The sequence below is a fragment of the Panthera uncia genome, chromosome B1 (genome assembly GCF_023721935.1).
Source record: "Panthera uncia isolate 11264 chromosome B1, Puncia_PCG_1.0, whole genome shotgun sequence".
Taxonomy (NCBI): domain Eukaryota; kingdom Metazoa; phylum Chordata; class Mammalia; order Carnivora; family Felidae; genus Panthera; species Panthera uncia.
In genome coordinates this window covers 127,628,236-127,650,276 of record NC_064811.1, presented here as the reverse complement: position 1 = coordinate 127,650,276, position 22,041 = coordinate 127,628,236, and the positions used below count along the sequence as shown (strand labels likewise).

Here is a 22,041-nt window from a genome sequence, read left to right as displayed (position 1 = left end):
CTCTGCGACAAGTGAGGTCTCCTGTATAGAGATGTCGATGCCCTGGTCCACCCATGGACGAGTTCAATAGGTTTTTCATGGGCTGGCCTAGAAACCTGCCTATAACGCATGACACAGCTGCTCTGGGAAAGTGCATTCTCAACTCTTCATCTTCTAATTGCAAGCAGACGCGGGAAACATCATTGGCCTATGACTCAGCCCTTGAATGTTTCCAGGGAGGCTGGGGGCAAACTCCAGGCGTGATTCCAAAGGCCTGGCATGAATGCATCAATAGGGACCTCAAGCAGATCTTCTTTGAAGGACCAGGCACCTTTGTCCCACAGGCCGATGGTCAGGCTGTGCCAGGCTCCTGGTGGGCCCTGGGTCAAGGGCCAATGAATGACTGGACTTTGAGTGCTGTCCATGGCTTTGACCTCTCCTGTAGTGGGGTCCTACCTACCAACCAGGAAGCCAAAAGCTTCACTGCAGAGCTGTGGCCTGGAAGACAGAAAAGCCATTTTCTTCACCTACAAGAATGTTACTTTTGTCTTCACCGAGGTGATTCAATGAGCCCTAGGACACTTTACTGGAAGATATTTGCAGATGAAAAAATTCCCAGGTAGAGCCTGCTCTGGGTTATCTTCAACCCTGCCACAGATGCAGTCCAAGCTATGCATGGTTACTCCATAGACGCTGAGTAGAAAGTGACTCTGCTGACCCACCGTCCTCCGTGTTTTTGTGTGTTCATGGCCCAAATAAATTTTTTTTAAGAAATTCCCTATTTTATTTTATATTTTTAGACAGAGAGAGAGACAGAGAGTGAGCAGGGGTGGGACAGGGACAGAAAGGGAGAGAAAGAATCCCAAGCAGACTCTGTCAGCACAGAGTCTGATGAGGGGCTCGACCCTATGAACCTTGAGGTCATGACCTGAGCCAAAATCGAGAGTCAGATGTGGGTGCCTGGATGGCTCAGTGGATTAAGCTTCTGATTTTGGCTTAGGTCATAATCTCATGGTTCGTGAGTTCGCACCCCGCATCCGGTTCTCTGCTGTCAGCAGAGCCTACTTCAGATTCTCTCTCTCCCTCTCTCTTTGCTCCCCACCTGTGTTTCTCTCTCTCTCTCAGAAATAAATAAACATAAAAACATAAAAAGAGTCAGACACTCGACCGACTGAGTCAGCCATGTGCCCCATGGCCCAAATAATTTTCGAGAGCACTTAATGAGTTGCGAGATGCAATGTTCCTTATTCTAATTTGGTTTATACATTGATGCTTATTTGTGTTTGAGGACACATACCAAAAAACCCAACCAGCCAAACAAAAAACTGCTTTTTTTTGTTGTTGGGGGGCAGGACTGGAGCATGAATCAAAAGTATAAGAATTGAGGGCTGTCTAGATGGCTCAGTCAGTAGAGCATGTGACTCTTGATCTCGAGGTTGCAAGTTTGAGTCCCACGTTGGGCGTAAAGCTTACATCATTGCCAGATGGGAGCAGGTAGGCTATTGCACCCTTAGAGGCAGAAGTTGGTGAATTTGTTCACCTTGCAGGGATGAATTAATAGTTCCACCAAACTATTCTACACAAATAAGCAGAATCTTGAATGAACAATTAGGAACTGTGGCCCCATTAAACTCAACATGTATCTTCAGGAGGACTGGAACACAGGTTCCTTTTCAAAGTCATAAAATAAAAGGGTTAAAACTACTTGAGACCCACTGTGCAAATGAAGTCTTTTTTTGATGTCAGTAACCCCTGGTACAATAGGTTGAAGGTACAGGAAGGGGTCCAGTGGCCCAACCAGCTTGTAACAAGCAGAACCAGGCTCTCAGAGTTCATGGGGGCAGACAGCAACTCACAAGGACATCATCTACTCATCTATCTCTCAGTGCCTGACCCAGGGATCAACCTGTAAACCGTTTCAGATAAAGCGCAAGAGTAGCCAGGACTAAAACTTGACATGAACCCCTGAGGTATGAGGTGCACCTTCTGAACAATTCCCCTCTCTTCTCAAATAAGCACCAGCACTGCATTTCAAATAAAGCCATACTTCCCTCCCTCTCTGCTCATTCCTAAGGCAGCCGCAGAACTGAGCTGTGATTTCCCAATAGTGTCCTGAGCCAAAATGCATGAGGACACATAGGAGCAGATCCAGACTTGCTGGCCCCACAGAGATTACACAAAGCTTGGCCCAAAACATGGAACAATGTGAGCATGTATGAGGTGCTGAACATTCCATCGACGGCCTGCGTGTCAGATGCAATGCTTGCATTCCCACGGGTCTGGCACGAGGCCTGCTTTCTAGGCCTTCAGGTAAACACAGACTCTGCTCCCAAGAAGACACACACTAACAGCCTAATTTGGCTCTTGAGCCTTTTGAGGACAAGACTGCTGTATCTCAAAGCTGCTGTACCTCCTATATCGGGGCTCTTCTGTGTGCAGGAAATTATATACTCTTCCCCCAGGATCCCACACATACACACCCATCAGCAGAGCAAGTTGAGGATAAAACACAACTCCCATAAACAGGAACTTTATTAAACTACATGTTACATAAAAGAACATATAAATGAGCCTTTAAATACATTCAGTTCATCTTAAACAAATTTATACAGAAATTTATTTACATTTCTGCATTAGATACTTAAATTATTTTTCAAAGCTTACTACCAATAAAAGGTAATAGAATGATCATCTGCTCACACAGATGCATACACATAGGGTCCACAGGGCTAAGTAAAATGCCACTTCTCAAGAAACTCAGCTTATTAGATTTCAAAGCAACAACACATTCTGAAGGTGCTTTATTTTAAGCAGGCCTTTGACGTTGAGGCCTCTGCTATGGAGGTGCTGGGGGTTGGTTTGGAGAAGCTGGTCCTGGGGCAGGTGGGTCCTTGGTTGTTGATAATAATAGCTCCCTCTTTGAGCTAAGGGACCTTTAGAAGCCATCACTGAAGCCGTGCCCCGACTTCCGTAGACTGGGAAACAGAGGCTTAGGGAGAGGGAGTGATTTGCCAAAGTCACATAGCATCAGTGACCAAGCAGGGACTGGGACCCTGGTTCCCAGGATCCTACCTGGAGGTCCTGACCCCATCGCTATCCACAAACTTTTGATCTCTTTCGTCCTTTTCCACCCAACCACGGGCCCTGTGCCTTGAATGTTGTTATCTGCACGGTTAAATATATGATTTCTTAGGCTTTTTGAGATGGTGAAAAACACTATAGGATTCCCATAACCATTTTGTGGGGCCCGTGAAATACGTATTCAAGGCTATTTTTATAAGAGATTTTGCGGTCAGGTGCCTTACTTCTTCAATCATAAAATTTACCTTTTCAATCTGGCTGACTTAGGGAAGCTCAGTTTCCAATTAATTTGGATGAAAGGCAACATTCTACAGGAGGAAGACTGTAACATCAACCATGTGGATTTGCTGAAATCCATCTACCGCTGTTGGATCTACACCAAAGTGTCACTACAGTTTCAATAAATGACCAAAAGTGAAAAAGAGTGGGGGATGACTTTAAAATAACAAGTTTCCAGAATTGCTTCATTTCCTAATTAGCCTCAAAAGGAAGTAGTGAAATGGGCAGTGAGTAGAAACAGTACACGTTTTCTCCCTTTTGAATAAAGCCTTTTTCCCCCCAAAATTTCCTGATGATATAAATTCTTCTGAAAGTAGTTTCTTTTTTTTTTTCTTTTTTGTTTTGTTTTTAGTTTTTTTTTCTGTTTTTTGTTTTTTGTTTAAAAAAAATTATTTTTTTCTCAGGACTTAAAAACCGTTGTACCACAAAGAACAGACATTGACATTAAGAAGCATCATCAGTGGCATAAATAATACGCACAGACCCTCCCGGCTTTGTGTTGCATTTGCAAGAGAAGGAAGGGCTGGCTGCAGGCAGAGAGAGAAGGGAGGGACAAGACTGGGAGACAGAAGGGTTTGTTTTTCCCTGTAACTAGAGCGATCCCAGGTCATAGCAGCCTTCACTCAGTTTTATAACAGATACACAAATGGGGAAACACAGAAGGGGCAGGTGTGCTCAGCCAAACAGCCCCTCAATGCCTTTCCATTAAAATATGGCACTTCTAAGTTCCGGAAGATCCAGCATTTCTCCCAGGGGCGGCTCCCCGTCTGCAGGGAAGGCGCTGCCCATGGTGCCTGTCCTGAGCACATGGGAGCATCCGATTTCCACGCACCAGTCTCACTTTCCCTCCTGCTCACAAGCAAACCCTCACCCGAAGTCACACACAGAAAGATGAGCAACACAGAGAGCCTTCGAGGAGACGGTGCCAATCACAGAGCACCCAGGGCCTGCAGAGAAGTCCAGTTGCCAGCAATGGACGGTGTGTGGGCAGGTGGAACCCTGAGGCCAGGGAACACAGGAAAATAAAAATGTCTTCATATTAAGGGTTTTGTCTTTTTTCCTAGGAGGCATTTCATTCTGCAAAAGGAACTAAAATATGCAGTTTTTGTAATATTCAAAAATAAGTTTGGAATAGGCAAACTGGCCAAAATTCTTTTACTCCGTACGGAAGAATGTCATCTCAGACATCTATGTTTTTCATGCGGTCTCTGCTTGGGGAGGAGTGTGTGAGGTGCCAGCTGTCATGGTGCACATCCAGACTGGGGACTTTACAGCAGGAGGCGTCACAGTGGGTGGCAGTCCACCAGCCTCCCGGACCACACCTTCGGTGACATGAGCGTTAGTGGCTGGCTCCAGGGGGTGACTTTATGTGAACAGAGACATCCGGTGCTGGACTGTCACAGGAGTCAGTCCTCACCACCTGAGCCCCCAGCAGCGAGAGGACAGACACCTATCACTTCCGTGAGGGATCGAGGGTTTTCCCCAGTGTGGTCGGATCTGAGTTTTTCAGTCTGAGGGAGGCCCTTTCCCCAGCCCCTCGGCCCTTTGGAGGGGTCTCTGTGTTGGCACTGGGACCCCCAGCAGACTCCGGACACTTTTTGGGGGCCCGGGCGCTACTGGCCCGCCGCAGGGTGCCGCTGTCCTTGGGGATGGCATCCTCGGGGCTACCCTTCGGCCTCGGCTGACGCTGGGAAACAGTCCGAGTGATGCCAGGAGCCTTGGCCACGGGAGGAGAATCTGTTCTCATGGACCGAGATGAGGACGCAACTGTGTTCCGGGCAAAGCTCGGCACGGGAGGCGGGACACGGGGCACGCTGGGGGGCGGCGGGGCCTTGGGCTCCTCTTCGGGGCTCTCGGAGTTGGAGCGGCAGATTTTATTTTCCTCGGGCTTCTGTCTGGGGACGTTCCTGAGGGGCTTGGCGCTGGGCTTCTTGAACGAGCCCCTGGGCTGCAGGGGGTGTTCCTTCCCAGGCCGGACGCTGCCAGAGCTGCCGCTCCCCCTCGCCAGCCTCGGCTCCTCCGGCACGGTCACAGCCCCTGTAGAGGGCCTCCTGGGTGACACTTCCGAGGTCCCCCGCACGGAGCTCCGGCGCGACCACTGCTGCTGTGCTGGGCTGCTGGGGGTGTCCCCAGGCGGCCGCTTCCAGCCCACCGAGCTGCGGCTCGACCTGGAGATGGGCACGACTTTACGCATGCTCTCGCTCTCGGAGGCTGTCAAGGTCCGCACAGGCTTGGGCGCCGCCCCTTGGCTCCGCCTGGCACTCACTGCCTTGGAGGTCCCCTGGGACGCCTCTCTGAGGGAGCTTCTCTTTGGTGTTGTCGCATCCTTCCCTTTGGCAGGTCTGTCCCTGGGAAGGGCGTCCTTGCAGCTGGGCTCACTCTTCCCGGAGAGGGGAGCAGAAGCCTCCCCGGGGGGGCTGGAAGGAGGGTGAGAGGAGACCTGGCTGCCTGTCTCTCCAGCCCCAGAGGACAGAGAGCCATCCCCACCACCCCCCTCCCCTGGCTCCGAGCAGTCCAGGGTCAGCGAGCAGTCGGTGGCATCCGAGATGTAGAACAAAGGGCCGGGGTCTTTGCTCTCAGGGTCGCTGCTGCCTACAGATACCAGAGCCTTGCCACTAGGTTGGTCGGGGGCAGATCCGTCATCCCCCTGCAGGGCTGGGCTGAGACCCCCTGGGGCACTTGAGCTCACAGGCAGCAGGCCACTGTGGCTGACAGCGAGGGACTGCATGCTCCCATCCCCCAGAGACACGGGCTCCACGGAGCTGAGGTCATTCAGGGTCAGCCGGGGCACCTCCTCTGGGCCCTTGGGTCCCTGGAGGTCGAACTGAGCCAGTCCTGTCACCAGCTCATGCTCCTTAATCCCCAGAGCCAATGGTGAGAGCGGAGGGGACCGGGCGGGAGCCAGGCCCATGGGCTCGCTGTTCCTCTTTTGAAGGATGCCCACCCCACTGCGCCGAGCTCGAGGGAAGAGGGGCGCAGGGTCCTCGGGTCGGGGGACTGGGAGCTGGCTCTGCCAAGATGAGGGTGGCTCAGGGGCCTCCTCCTGGCTCTGTGAGGCCTGAGGTCTGCGTGCGTGGCTGGGGTCCTGGGCCCTCGGGCCCCCAGGCTCCATCCAGGCCAGTGTGGGCCGGGCTTGCCGGGGGCTGCTCCGGGGCAAGCTGTTAAACTTGCTGGGCTCCTCGGGGCTGCCGGTGGAACTCTCCAGGAAGGTCAGCAGCTCCCGGTCAGCAAAGGCGCCCAGGGAAAGGCGAGAGCGGCGGGCATTAGGAGGTCGGTAGGAAGGGCTGACGGGCCTGGGCTGCAGGAAGGGGGGCAGGTCCTCTGTGCCCTTCTTGGTCAGCAGCTCCACATCATTCTCACTGCTGCTCCGGCAGAAGCCCCCGAGCTCCCCAGCTGCCCAGGAGCGACGCTTCTGCTCCCGCTCCTTCAGCCGCTGCAGCTGTCTCAGCTCCTGCACCGCCCGGTCCTGGTTGTCCTGAACGAGGGGTGGAGAGAAGCCCCAAGACGCATGAGACGTGTGGAACGTGTGTGCAACTCCAGAGCCACCTGCCCTAAGACTCCAGTGAGATATACACGCAGGGAGGAGAGCCCAGCGTAAGCTTCACCAAGAGAGATACTGGTGTTTGCACCTGTGTGGGTGTGGACAGGGCTAGTTCTCCCAAAGCTGCGTGGGGGTGGCCCCACCAATCTAAGCTTATCGTCCCTGGGCCCAACTTGCAGCTTTCCAGTCAAGGCACTGTCCTCTAAATGTAGGCTGTGATTCCACACATGCCTGCCACTTCATTTCCAAGGGAACCCAACTTGGCTTCTAAGCAGGGCAAGATGGAAAGGACTTCCAGGGAAGGGGGAGTTAAGCAATGGCGGAGAGGAAAAAAAGGAGTCAGAGATCAAACCTCCCTGTGGCATCTGTGTTGACTGCATCTACACACACATGAGCAGCACATTCTACTTAATGCTTTGGATGCATAAATGTATACGCTAGATATTAAGAGATGCCTTTCAAATCTCTGTTCCCTGAATGCTCTTCAGTAAAGAACACCAGAGAGGTCATGTTGGCTCGGTCCCTCATGCTCCACCCCCTTCCACAATCAGACAAGATGATTTGCTTTATAAATCCTTCGATTACCCTTCACCCAGCTCCAAGTACCCAGGCCTCACCCCAGCAAAACTGAACCAGAACAAATGTATATGCTAAAGCACATTTTACCACCTGGCTGTGCACTTTAAATATATTTGTATCACCTAAATACATCTGTATCGTTGCAGCCCGGTCCTCTCTGCTCTCGCCATTGGCTCTGGGGATTAAGGAGCATGAGCTGGTGACAGGACTGGCTCCGTTCGACCTCCAGGGACCCAAGGGCCCAGAGGAGGTGCCCCGGCTGACCCTGGATGACCTCAGCTCCGTGGAGCCTGTGTCTCTGGGGGATGGGAGCATGCAGTCCCTCGGTGCCAAGTCCCTCGGATCTCACAAGCCACGCCTGTTATTGGTAGTACTTTTTACTTGAAGATCAATTTCCTCAAATGGTGGACTTCCCCTCCAAGTTTCCTCGAGACTCTGGCTCTGGCTGGGGAGGCATGGCCCTTCCTGCAGCTCTGGTCCAGCCTCTCCAGTGTCCCAGGTCCCCCAGGCCCTCTCCCCCAAAGCTGCCTGCAGTGGGAGTGGGGCCAGGTCCTGGCGCTCAGAACAGCTGGGCGGAGAGAATCACACAGGTGGCCTCTTGGGCCTGCAGAATTCTGACAGGGAGTGAGGGCCTCAGAAAGAGCCAATTTGGCCTCTACCACCCACCACCGCCCCCCTCTGCTGAGCTCACTGCTTGGACAAGGGAGAGGAAACGTGGCCACAGGCTCAGCCTCCTTCTCTTAGCTGGAGAGAGGAAGGAGGGGTTGAGGACTCAAGTCACTCTGGCCTACTCAGGGCTGGAGGGAAATGTGACCAGTCCCGCAAAGGAATTCAGCTATGGACAAACCTGCATTTAAATACGGGGGAGGGATAACGCGCACAAGTATTTGGTTCCTCACCACCACTTGAAGTAAAGGGATGTCGTTTTGTCTTTAACGGACAGATGAGAAGTTGTATTTGCAAAGCCAAGGAACCCAGAGTTTTCTGGCTCCTACACTGAACCCAGAGATGACTGGAATCGGAGGCTAAAAGGCAAGAAACGCGGCCGTATTGCTCAGACGGCAGCAGACCCCTAAGCGCTTGAGGATTTCTAAGCCTGCTCTGGCTGAGGAGGACACGGTTTCTGCAGTGCCCACTGCCTGGCAATAGCCGTGGTGCCCGAAACAGGTGAGAGAACACCTTCCAATCATCCCACCGCAACAAAGGGTTCCCCCAAAGGGGAAATTCTCTCCTGGGGAGGGGGGGGAGGGAGACACTCAGGATCTTCAAAGACACTTGTTAATATCACGGCTGCCATCATAGATGAACTTTACTAACATAACGCTTTCAGGGCATCAAAGCAGGTGTTGGTGTGAGCAGCACCTTAGCAGAGGCAGCCAACGCTGGGCTCCCGGCGACCGGGAGGTGCTCGGGGCCAGGATGGTACAGACACTTCCCGGTAACCCCAACTGAGAGTGTGGCAATGCTGCCTGGGCCAGACTTCCCTGAAAGCGTGGAAATGTTGGCCCATCTTTCTGCCAGGGACAGAGGGCTGGGTGCGGAAAGCGAAAAACAAAAATCCAAACAACTCAGAAAACAGGGAGATGCCATCGGCCATACCTTAACCGCTTTGTTGAATTTGACACAAAAATCTCTAAAGATCTGAAGGCACTCGTCCAGTTTCATGGTTTCTTTGTCTTCACAGAAAAAGTCTATAAGGGTGTGGGCCTCGTCCTGGAGCTCTTGCTTCCAGCGCTCCAGTTCTGTCAGCTTTTCCACAGCGAACTGCGGGAAAACAAACAAGCACACGCTCAAGTCAACAGCAGTGAGGAGACTCTCTGTGCGCCGTCTAGTGCCCGGGGAAGCCCTGCTCCTGGGCTCAATTTCAAGTCGAGAAGGGAAGGTGGATTGCAAACCCAATGCACTCAGAGCCAAAAGGAAAATAATTCAACCCAAACAAAGCCCTGGGGAAGCAAGGTGAACTCCTGTGTAAAGGCCTGGAAGCAACAAATGCGCCTAAAGAGCTTTAATCTACAGAATGCCTCTGACAAAATGGTGGCCTTTAAGGCTACTGAAAAATGACATAGGCGTAACGTTGGTTTTATTAAGGAAAACTCATTCTGTATCTGTTCTTCCTTCTAAGTGAGTCTTGGGGCGCCCGGGTGGCTCAGACGGTTGAGTGTCGTTGGACTTTGGCTCAGGTCATCATCTCATAGTTTGTGAGTTCGAGACCCACCACTGGGCTCGCTGTTGTCAGCACAGAGCCCACCTTGGATCCTCTGTCCCTTTTCTCTCTCTCTCTCTCAAAAATACATAAACATTTAAAAAAAAGTCTGATATTGGCCAAGGGTTCACTTCAGGGTGCCAAAAGTCACTCGTACTGATGAGTTATCCTGTGGAGGAGGAGTTTAAGCCTCACCTCAAGTGACCTGTATCAGCGTCAATGTCATCCCATAGGACTGGAAGCCCCTGTGCCTAGACAAATGCCCCAGCCAAGACTTCCTAACCATGGTGCTTATCCAAGTCAGCTCAGATGCTGTGTCGACAGTGCATGCTCATACCCCACCCATGCGATTCAGTACGTCTGAGGTGTAACTGCCACTGGTATTTTATTAAAACTGCAGGAGACCCCGATGAGCCCCCATGGACAGGAATTACTGCCCTACACAAATCCATCCTCTTCACTTCTTCACCTCCTCCTCATTCTTCCAGGACAAAGTCTCCAGTGCCCCTACAGATTTAGGTGCCGAACACAACAAAGAAACAGAAACGAAAGAGGTTTGCTCTCCTCCAGTGAGCTCTCAGCCCTTTCAGGATGGGGACCTATCAGGCGCACGAGCACACTTCCCTGACATGTTGGGGACATTTCATGTTGAGCTGAAATGAGGAAGCAGCAGGTTAGAGGAGCCTCAGCCGCATGGGGACCAAAATACTTGGGATCACACTCAAGTCAACCTTCTTTTTCACCAGGGAACAAGGCTTATGTGAAGAAGGAATGCGTGAAGTACATGACTTTATAAATCACACAGATCTTGTTCTTAAAAAGGCTTCTATTTGAGACACTTCCTTTGAGTGGAAGGACCGGCCTAGGAAATGTGAAGCGATGGACTGCCTGCCCTCATGGAGTGGGATCGCTGCTGAAACATGCTTGGAGAAGGAAGAGAAGTTCTGAGGAGACACGTCACCTCTCACCCGCTCCCACACACTCTCCCCCATAAGAGTCCTTTCCTTACACCAAACACACTCAAGAGGTAGTAGGAAACCAAAACTATTCAGGAAACCAGATACCAGAGAAAGTAACCATCTGAGTCAGTAGCCCAAGGCAGTGTGCGCATTCATGCTGCATTATTCTTTATGGAGAGAAGGGTATTCATGAAAAGATAAATCTTTGCCTGTCATTCTTCCACAGGGGGAAAGGTGGATTCCAGCCAAGAAAAACTCAACAGCAGAAAAATAGGACTCTTGACAAGAATCTATCTACATGGGATAGATTAGCTTAGCTCCTCCTCCCATGTCTCATCACTAGATCCTGTGGGGATCGAGAGAAAACCAGGAAGGAAAAACTTAACATGCACTGCGGTCACCCTTAGGACTTGGGAAAGTGAAACATTCCAAATATGGGTGTGAAAAATCACCCGGCTCAGAGTCTTTTGCCAAGACTTAATTTTTGCAGTCAGGACCACAAATGGCCGTCCAGAGCCACACTGGCCAAGTATAATGGACAAGATATCAGTAGCCGTGCCAGGAGACTCCACTTTCCGTGTCTCACTTGTTTGCTCCAGACTAAAGTTCCAAACCAACGTATTCGTTATTTCTTGCCCAGAGGGTCAAAATACTGACAGAGATTTGCAAGACTGTGTTCTTGTCTTTTCTTTGCTCAAAAAACTTCAATGTTTCCCCATGGCTAAGAGCACAAAGTCCAACGTTTTCCCTTCATGCCCTGACCCCACCCTACCTTATAATATTAATACCTGCCCCCCCCCACCATTTAAAAAGAAATTGAATATAAAAAAGAAAAATAAATAGCTGTATGAGAACATTTTATTTACAAAGATAAAAATGATTACGAGAAAGAAGCATTTAGAGTCAAACAAGGTTGCCTTTAAAGAGCAGCCTAGGGGCACGGCTAAGACAGAGCTGCTTTTCATCATAAACCTTTCTGTGCTGCTATGTAGCATAAAATATTAATATTTAATGTAAGAGCCAGGGAATGAGAGATCCAGGATTCTCATCTCATTGTGGGATGGGCCTTCCCCCTGTATTTCTGGATTTCTCTCATTTGTCTGCATGTGCTTACTGCTAAGAGCTTTCCTACCTGTTAGACCATAATTTTTTTTTAATGTATGTTTATTTTTGAGAGAGAGAGGGAGTGAGTGGGGGAGGGGCAGAGAGAGAGAGAGAGACACAGAATCCGAAGCAGGCTCCAGGCTCCGAGCTGTCAGCACAGAGCCCGATGTGGGGCTCGAACTCACAAGCCGTGAGATCATGACCTGAGCCGAAGTTGGACGCTTAACCAACTGAGTCACCCAGGTACCCCAGCTTTCCTACCTGTTAGGTATTTTATGGTGGTGTTTGCATTGTGGAGAAAAATCTGTGCACTTTAAACAGAGTATTTGTTTGGTTATATCTGAAAGAAAATACATATTTAATCATAAAAATAAACGTGCAGCAGAACCAAAGTGTTTGCTGATGGGAGCTGCAACTTCCAATATTTGATGTAGCTTAATTCCGAGGAAACGAGTGAAAGCTGAGGTTGGCAGGACCTTCGGAGCACACCGTTCCCGGCACCAAGGGTGGCCGTGCTGCACATGTGCCGCCTCGAAAGGCGCAAAGCACGGATACTGATAGTAGCATACCACTTCCCTGGAGACCAAAAGCATGAAAAGCTGCCCCTTTTTTTTAAATAAGGAAGATACAAGAAGTATGTCAGACTATGTGATTAGTGAGTCACAGTGAGCTGTCACAAACACGTCCACTCGGCTGTTTTTTGTTGATGTTATTCAGAGCAGCTCCCGACACACCCTGTGCGGCTGATGTGTTTGGGGTGTTGATAGTCACGGCTATCGTGTGTGCTCCCGCTCTCATTATAAAAACATGCCAAAACCTGGCTTGTTTCTTGAATAAAAACAAGTGAAGGAACAACAGCCCAAGTTCTCAGGTGTCTATGATTTCCGTGGAACTCCCTTCTGTTGTCCAAAAGTTGGATTAGGAGGCAAGAACTCGTACGCTGCGGTTTTGAAGCAAAACCTGAACTGCCACGCATATGCCGTCAAGGGTCAGCACCACATGCCGATACCAGTTGGCTACAGCGCGGGGCAATGATGGACGGGGAGCAGGGGTAAAGGGAGGCCAGCCCTAAGCAAACACCTTACGTGCAGACCTCATTCAACAACACCTGCCAGAAAACCAATGCGGCAAGGAATGGGCATTGAAATACAAAGTTCCTTCTACTGAGCTGGGGAAAAAATATATGAACCGGAACCCGCTGCTTCCACAAACGCGTGCAGATTTAACCAGCCCTGCCGGGTGCCTGGAGCCGAAACGAGAGATGGACTCAAATCACCCACAAACCTGAAGGAAATCTTCCACCTGCTGACAAAGTTCACCATCCCGCTGAATGTTTTCCCTCAGAGATCTCGTCCTGATAAAGAGCGAGCGCAGTTCTGCCTCTGTGTTATCCAGAGATAATCTGAAAGAAGAAAGGGGAGAGAGTGGGCAGTTGGCACAGGGAAGCCATGTGTCACGCAGGCACGTCAAACGAGACTAGCCGTTGGTCAAACCTAGAAACAGAAGGGCAGAACTACCGCGATGACATTTACCACCCCTGTACTTAGACTCAGATACTTAGACTTCCCTCTGGAACCAATGCAAAAGCTCTAACTCACGGAAAGCAAGGCAGTGTAGACATTAAGGGCAATAAGGAGATACTAAGCAGACTTCATGTGGCCACAGACAGCCAGAGTAAGCACTCGGTATTTCAGAGAGAACTAACCATGCAGCTAACAATTCTGCAAAGAAATGACAGAACTGATCACAAGGCCTTTGTTACATACATCACATCAAGATTGGTAGTGCACTGAGTGATATTTTTGTCACCAGGTAAAGTGAATAGGTGATACCTAAAACCCAGTGCAATTCACTTAGCAAATTCATAAACTAGAATGCTTTCCTGCTTCTATCGCAAATTCTAACTTTTCGTCGTGCAATCACGTTTTCCACCTTCACTGGTCATCAGCATCCATTTATGATCTGTCTGTACTTCACCAGGATACCTCATCTTCTATTTCAAAGAAACAAACTTTACTGACTAGGTTTTTTTCTAAGACAGCATCTAGCTGAACTTTCCCATCTAGCCAGAAATGTCAGAACAAAAATGTAATGATTATTTCTATGTACACCTCTTAGTAACATTTCTATACTAGTCAGAGGAAAAAATATTCTCACACAAGTTGCTTTCAGAAATTCAAAACCGAAACAGTTTATATTTTTTAAGATGCTCATTCTTTGGGGGAATAATTTGAAAATCTATAAACATGAACTATGAACTATTCACAACTTTGGACCAATAATTTCCCTTTGGGAAAGACATGTAATCTGTGGTTAGATGTTCACAGTTAATAATACTGAGCCACTGGCCAATGACAGGGCTTAGCTTGAAAAGCTGCGGCTTGTGTATTTATGCATATGGTTCATGGCTCCCCTAACTAGAAACAGTCACACAGATAACAAGCAGGTAACACGAAGGGTGCCGGAGCCAGCTTGCAAGAGGCCACTGTGGGTGTTGGCATCCCCTCCCAGCTCCTCCCTCAGTAAGGCCACACGGGTAGCTTGAAATCTGCCACCGTAGCAGTATTTACACTATGGAAATCAGCAGGTGGTACAAATTAGGGCTTCTTTCTGGGAAAGCTGGATTTACCACTGGATACATAGATATGTGCTGTAAATTTAAAAACACGGAACTCTGGGGAGCCTGGGTGGCTCAGCTGGCTGAGGGTCCGACTCTTGATTTTGGGTCAGGTTGTGATCTCACAGTTCATGAGTTCGAGCCCCACATCAGGCTCTGCACTGACATGACAATGCGGAGCCTGTCTGGGATTCCCTCTCTCCCTCTCTCTCCACCCCTCCCGTGCTCTCTCTCAAAATAAATAAACTTATAAAAAATAAAAACACGGAACTCAACATAGTACATATACACAGATTATAGCTACATTAAAACACTCATTTACACTGGGATAAGAAGCAAATTAAAGTGATGTAAACACAGCTTTATGTTCGGTAGCTACTTTCTCTGTTGAGTGACTAATTTAAATACAATCCTTTCACAACCCTTGGTATGGTTCCAACTTCTTCTAATGCAATAGAAAATCAATGTACCATGTTAGATTCTACAGGGAAACAGCCCTGGACGTTTGACTGATATATGCCAACTCCCGAGGTAATAGGCTGTGTTGTTTGAGCTCTACCTGTTGGGTGTGGAGGGATTTGAAGTTCTCAATCCATACTGTTTTTACACTGATGATATTCATTAGAAAAGACTGAAATGGGGTTTTTAGCTTAAAAATAAAAGATTAAGTTTTCAAAACCCCCAATTTCCAAAGATGCACACACACCTCTGTAAGCAAATAAAAGGAAGGTCTGAAAATTCAACAAGACAAAACTTTTTAAAGTTATAATATCTTCACCAGTTTTCATTAAAAAATAGCTTCAAAAAATGTGAATCTTACAATTCACTTTCAGTCTTCCTTGCTTACCTAGCAGCCTCCTGAACGTGATGCAATTTTTCAGAAAAGTTTAGAAGAATGGCATCTTTCTTTTGGGCTTCCTAGAATAAAAACAAAATTTTCTCTCACTGTATGTATAAAACTGGAAGGAAACAATTTTCCCAAGGCTTAAAGGAACCTTAAAGTTCTTGTTTTTATGCTTGGTATATTCAAAGCAATTCACTGAAACATGAACTCTGATATTCTTAACAAGATTTACCAGAACTCCCCTACTCTCAAGATATATTTAACTTCCCAGAGCAACCGATCCTGACGTGAAATACAATTCATGTGCATGCAGAAGTCAATGGAAGTGGGTGGTAGCTTAGCAGGGCCCATTGTTTCTAAGAGAATCCAATAAATTCTGCTTAAATACCACCCATACCTATGAGTGTGCCTGTATATGACCAAGATACCTTCAGCTGTTAAACCAGTTTGCAAAATGACTTTAATCAGAAGGTGCACAAGCCATGGAGGTATTTGCATTCTTCATCTGTTCAGAGGATACAAGGAAGGTAGGTATGAAGGAAGCAATCACCAACTCCGGAAACATCCCCACATGGGTAGGGACCAAGTTACAGAGAGCACCTGGATACGTGGATCTAAAAGGACTGCCAGGGGAGCACCGGGTGGCTCATTTGGTTAAGCGTCTGACTCTTCATTTTGGCCCAGGTCAAGATCTTACAGTTCGTGAGACTGAGCCCCATGCTGGGCTCTGAGCTGACAGCACAGAGCCTGCTTGGAATTCTCTCCCTCTCTTTGCCCCTTCCCCCACTCACATGCTTTTCTCTCAAGAAAACAAAACCAAAACCAAACCAAACCAAAACAACAACAACAACAACAACAACAAAAACGTTTTAAATAAATAAATAAAAGAACTGCCAGAAGGCTACCTTCAAGGCACATAGGGTAAGGAAGACATTTTCTGGTTTTAATGCCCTGAAAATTAACTTTTAAATTAGCCCCGAGTTCAACATGTCCTTTGTCTTCTGAAGAATGTCATAGTAATTGTGTGTATTATTTACGGAGCGCTTACTCTGTGCCAAACACGAGTCTGGCACTTTATGGAATGATCCCCTTCAACCCTGTTGGTTACCTGTTTTGCAGTATCACTAGCCCCATGATTAGATGAAGAAATTGAGGGTCTTAATGTTTCAGTAACTTGTCTGAGGAAGTACAGCTAATAAAGGACAAGTCAAAATCCTAATTCCATCCTGTTCTGAAGCTCACACTAGAAACGAGCCCAGCTTCCTCCCCAGCTTAAACCTACATCTGTGTGATTGCTGTCAAAACAACAAAGGTGATCCAGTGAAGGAAAAACAAATCGATGTAATTTGTAATTTGAGATAATTTAACAACAAAGAGGTAACTGTCTTTGGCTGACTTTCCACTTTGTAATTGGTTGTTTCGGTATCACAAAGACCCAGTCAGAAATGGAGGTGATGGACAGGGGGAAGATACCAAACCCTGTGCTCGTGCCAAGGCGAGCTAACCTACAGTTCACAGAGGGACACCGGTGGAGGTGATCTTTTTCATTGCTCTGACCCCTTCACTCTACACGTACAAATCTAGTCAACCCAACATTGGGAATGTCTCACACCCAGGCCTCTGCTCTCCATCCACGTGGCTAGGACTCTGATTCTCAGCTCTTGCCAAGCGATCAGAGCCAACTTCTGCCAAGAGGTGCCCTATTTCTAGTTCTCTCTCCACTGCAGCCCATTCTCCATATTGCCTTATTTTCCTAAAAACAAAGCCAACCTGCTCATGCCATTATGCCGTGCATGAACTTCTGCTGGCTCTAAAACGCTACAGCATGAATCCAAATTCCCCAGCATTTAGGATGTGAACTCTTCATAATCGGCTTTTGCCAACACTGTCCCCTGCCTCCCCCACCCCCTCCTCTTTGCTACTGTCCTACAACCCTAGGCACAGTTCAGCTCAGGAATCTGCAGAGTGCTTCTGCAAACAGAACCTTCTTAGAACCCACCACACCCTTTCCTATTTCTGTGTGATGCCCCCTTACACCTGGGAAAAACCTCTCCACCCCCGGGGACGATTCACACTCATTCTCTCTCTGAAGTCACCATTTCCACATACCTGTGCAACAAAGTGCAGAAGATTCATCCCAGGCTTGTTTGCTTTTGTGTCTGCTAATTTGAGCAAAGAAGACAGTTTAAATCCTACTGCATTGCCAGCATACCCTCCCTAAAGAAGACAAATCAAAAGAAAAAATATATACATATACCTCTGCACAGACAAATAAAGTGAGAAACGCAACATTTTAATGCTTTTGAATTTTACTTACTGCATTCATGATGTTCCCCGCCTGCAGCACCAAGTGTAATATTGAATGTAGCTCCTCACACAGCATCAACTCTGTCAAAAAAGAACACACCACAGTCCCTTCAGCTTAAATGCACACGACAGCGACCACATCCAAGTTCAGGAGAGTCTGAAGCAAACTCTGACCCTACACTGCATACAAAAACTGGAGGAAACAAATAAAGCAGCACATGCTGTGGTAGATCTAACGCACCATTTGCTACCGGTAATCCACGTCCTAGTGTTTACCTGGGAATCGAATAGGTATGATAGTTAAGTTTCACAAAATACTTCCATAATGAAAAGTTTCAAGTAGTGGAAAATGCAAAGGCCTTATGAAAAGCAGCATACTGTTACAGGAATAACCTTTTTCTCAGCAATTGTTTATTTTTTCCCTTTATATCCATTAGCCTTTGAGACTACATTTATAGAACCTGCAAACAGAGCGCAACATTCTGCTTAGTCAAGGAGCTACAAGGAGATAAAAAATAAACAGGTTGGGATGGCATGTAAATAACTTGCAAAGCACTAACCCTTAGGGGCCAAGCACCCAGAGAATCTGTTTATTTTATTCAAAACTATACATTTCATTTGGATTGGCTTAAAGGTTAAAAAGGAGCTTCTCACTGTAATATGTTTTTAAATTAGCTCTTTATTTTTATTTATTTATCTTTTTAATGTTCATTTGAGAGAGAGAGAGAGAGGGGAAAGTGAGCAGGGGAGAGGCAAAGAGAGAGGGGGCAGAGAATGTGAAATGGGCTTCAAGGTGTCAGCACAGAGCCCAGTGTAGGGCTCGAACCCTTGAACCATGAGATCATGACCTGGGCCAAAGTCAGACACTTAACCGACTGAGCCACTTAAGTGCCCATTTAAATTAGTTCTTTAACAAACACAGAGGCTTTTGTACACACATCTGTGCAAATAAACAGTATTAAAAATTGTTAATGTATTTAAGAAGCTAAAAAAAAAGCTTATTAAAATTACACGATATATAGAAAATAAAATGTCACCTATGATTTTTTTAAGTTCATATTCTCCAATAAGTGTGGTATTACTTACAAAAACTTACATTTGGATCATTGCCTGTATTATGTTATCTAAGAAGGCCAGTATTTCAAGGTTAACCAGATAAGAAACGTTTCCACCGTGCCCACAAATTTGCCTTGCTCATTATGAAAACTATTCCTCCAACTCGATTTGAAGAGGAAGAACAACTCTTCCAACATTGCTGCGATAGCCTTGGTGTACAGGAAAAAATTAAAAAAAAATTTTTTTTAATGTTTATTTATTTTTGAAGGAGAGAGAGAGGCAGAGTGCAAGTGGGGGAGGGGCAAAGAGAGAGGGAAACACAGAGTATGATATGTGCTCCAGGCTCTGATCTGTCAGCACAGAGTCCAATGCAGGGCTCAAACCCACGAACGGCAAAGATCATGACCTGAACCGAGTTGGATGCTTAACTGACTGAGCTCCCCAGGCGCCCCCAGGAAAAAAATTCTAAAAGGCCTCTCTACTGAAAGAAGAAAAATCGTCCTTAATTCTTAGTCTCCTCTCTAAAATGAATAGGATGGACTGAAGAGAAACATTTTATCTCAACACAGACCAGAGCAACTAAACAGGAAAATCAAATAGGAATCAACAGTTCTACTCTTAACTGATAACTAGAAATCTAGAAAACAACCAAGAGGGAATCAGGCTGGCCCTGAAAACCCTGGAAAATGTGAGGGGTAGGGAGCACTAGGGACTCTGCCTTGGAGATGAGGAGTGCCCACACACATGCGAGGCCTGCCTGCTCAGCGCCAGAAATGCCAGAAGGCCAAACCTCATCACTGTGGAGTGAGACAGCAGAGCAGCTCTCAGGAGTCTATCCAAGCTGCGTAAGCAAGCTATTCAAAGAAACAGACATAACCCATTGGCTGCTCTCAAATGTAAATAGCCCACCAGGTGTTAGAGTCTTGAGGGGAAGCAGGTGGGAGAGGAAACAGGGGGCAGAACTATCAGGAACCTGTAGAAGAGTCATGCTGGAGATGCCCAGGAGGAGTCAGGAGGCAAGGAGGTATGCTTCCGGCAAAGCAGGTCCTGGACACCAGGGGCCAGAGTGGGGGAGGAAAAATGCAGCTGGCCTAGGCGCCCAGGCTTTGAGCAGGAGTCAGCACCCACAAGCAGACACTACACACTGCATAGTCAGAGAAAGCTGACCTGGGAGAGGAAGAAGAGCAAGCTGCAAGCAGCAAGGCTTACTCTGAAGCTTGGGATGAAAGAAACCTTCTTCTACAGGAGGATAATATGCTCACTGATGGATTAATTGGCTAATTAATTGACTAATTAATCAATTAATTACTTAGGAAGGAAAGTAAATGGAAATAAACCTTAATTGTCATCCCAGGTAGGGCCAGAGTGGGGGAGGAAAAATGCAGCTGGCCTAGGCGCCCAGGCCTAATTAATTGACTAATTAATCAATTAAATACTTAGGAACAACGTTTTTTATTTATTTTTGGGACAGAGAGAGACAGAGCATGAACGGGGGAGGGGCAGAGAGAGAGGGAGACACAGAATCGGAAACAGGCTCCAGGCTCCGAGCCATCAGCCCGGAGCCTGACGCGGGGCTCGAACTCACGGACCGCGAGATCGTGACCTGGCTGAAGTCGGACGCTTAACCGACTGCGCCACCCAGGCGCCCCTAGGCGCTTGCACTTCTAATTTCAATTGAATAGTTTTTATTTATTTATTTTTTTAATTTTTATTTATTTTTTCACCGTTTTATTTATTTTTGAGACAGAGAGAGACAGAGCATGAACAGGGGAGGGGCAGAGAGAGAGGGAGACACAGAATCGGAAGCAGGCTCCAGGCTCCGAGCCATCAGCCCAGAGCCCGACGCGGGGCTCGAACTCACGGACTGCAAGATCGTGACCTGAGCTGAAGTCGGACGCTTAACCGACTGAGCCACCCAGGCGCCCCATCAATTGAATAGTTTTTAAAAATAAGCTTATACCGGGACTCCTGGGTGGGTCAGTCGGTTAAGCGTCCGACTTCCACTCAGGTCACAATCCCGCGCTTCGTGGGTTCGAGCCCTGTGTCAGTCTCTGTGCTGACAGCTCAGAGCCTGGAGCCTGCTTCAGATTCTGTGACTCCCTCTCTCTCTGCCTCCCCCCTCCGCCCCACCCCGCTTGCACTCTGTCTCCCAAAAAGAAATAAACATTAAAAAAAATTTTTTTAAGATAAAAAAAAAAAAAAGGCTAATACCAAGCTGGTGCAGCCACTGTGGGAAACAGTACAGAGGTTCCTCAAAAACTGAAAAACAGAATTACCATATGATCTGGTAATTCCACTACTGGGTATTTACCCCAAATATATGAAAACACTAATTCAAAGGGATACATGCACCCCTATGTTTATAGCAGCATTATTTACGATAGCCAAGATATGCAAGCAACCCAAGTGTCCACTGACTGATGAACGGATAAAGAAAACATGGTGTATATATATATAATATACAATGGAACATTAGTCAACTATAAAAAACAATGAAATCTTGTCGTTGGCAACAATATGCATGGATCTAGAGGATATAATGCTAAGTGAAATAAGTCAGAGAAAGACAAATACCACATGATTTCACTCATATGTGGAATGGAAGAAACAAAAACAGAGAAAAAGAGACAAACAAGAAAACAGACTTAATTACAGAGAACAAACTGGTGTTTACCAGAGGGGAGGTAGGTGGGGGGATGGGAGGAAGAGGTGATAGGGATTATGGAGTGCACTTGTCATGATGAACACCGAGTGATGTATAGAATTGTTGAACACTACATTGCACACCTGAAACTAAGATCATACTGTACATTAAGCACACTGGAATTAAAAAAGTAAATGAATTTGTAAAAATTAAGAGAAGAATGCTTACTAAAAAGAATAAATATTTGGGGTGCCTGGGTGGCTCAATCGGTTAAGCATCCGACTTCAGCTCAGGTCATGATCTCACGGTTTGTGAGTTCGAGCCCTGCATTGGACTCTGTGCTGGCAGCTCAGAGCCTGAAGCCTGCTTCGGATTCTGTGTCTCCCTCTATCTCTGCCCCTCCCCCACTCGCACTCTGTCTCCCTCGGTCTCTCAAAAACGAGTAAGAAAAGAATAAATATTAAAATAAAATAAACTGCTACCAAAATTAATAAAAACAAATTACACGAAGCATCACGCATTCACTTACCTTTTGTAGCAGTTCTTAGAATTGTTATGTCTGTGTATAGAGAAGAACAAGAAGGTAAAAATTCCTTCTTTAGCACCATGGCTTCAATCCGAAGTGAATAGCTGAAAAATAAAAAGTAAAACTGTAGAATTTTATGTCATTAATTTAAAAACCTTACTCTGAAAAGAAGAGTGATGGATTATCCTTACTTTGGCACCTGAATCAAGTAGTGCAGAAAGGAATCTGCCAGCGACAGCTTGGACACATCTCCACTAAATGTTTTTAATTTCTTTATCTAAAAGACAAATGGAAAAGAAGGCAGACAAAAAAATAACTTATG

The 22,041-nt window shown here is 47.2% G+C and overlaps 1 protein-coding gene across 1 annotated transcript in view; it reads right to left on the bottom strand.

Annotated features, from left to right (window-relative positions):
* Nucleotides 1-2,466: 2,466 nt before the first annotated feature.
* The window catches only part of FHDC1 (FH2 domain containing 1), a 42,269-nt gene continuing 22,694 nt past the window's right edge, over nucleotides 2,467-22,041 (bottom strand). The window contains 8 exon segments of the mRNA XM_049632292.1: nucleotides 2,467-6,814; nucleotides 9,059-9,223; nucleotides 13,010-13,127; nucleotides 15,190-15,260; nucleotides 17,296-17,403; nucleotides 17,504-17,574; nucleotides 21,723-21,823; nucleotides 21,911-21,996. Coding sequence (XP_049488249.1) covers nucleotides 4,793-6,814; nucleotides 9,059-9,223; nucleotides 13,010-13,127; nucleotides 15,190-15,260; nucleotides 17,296-17,403; nucleotides 17,504-17,574; nucleotides 21,723-21,823; nucleotides 21,911-21,996 — 2,742 coding nt within the window. The 3' untranslated portion in view covers nucleotides 2,467-4,792.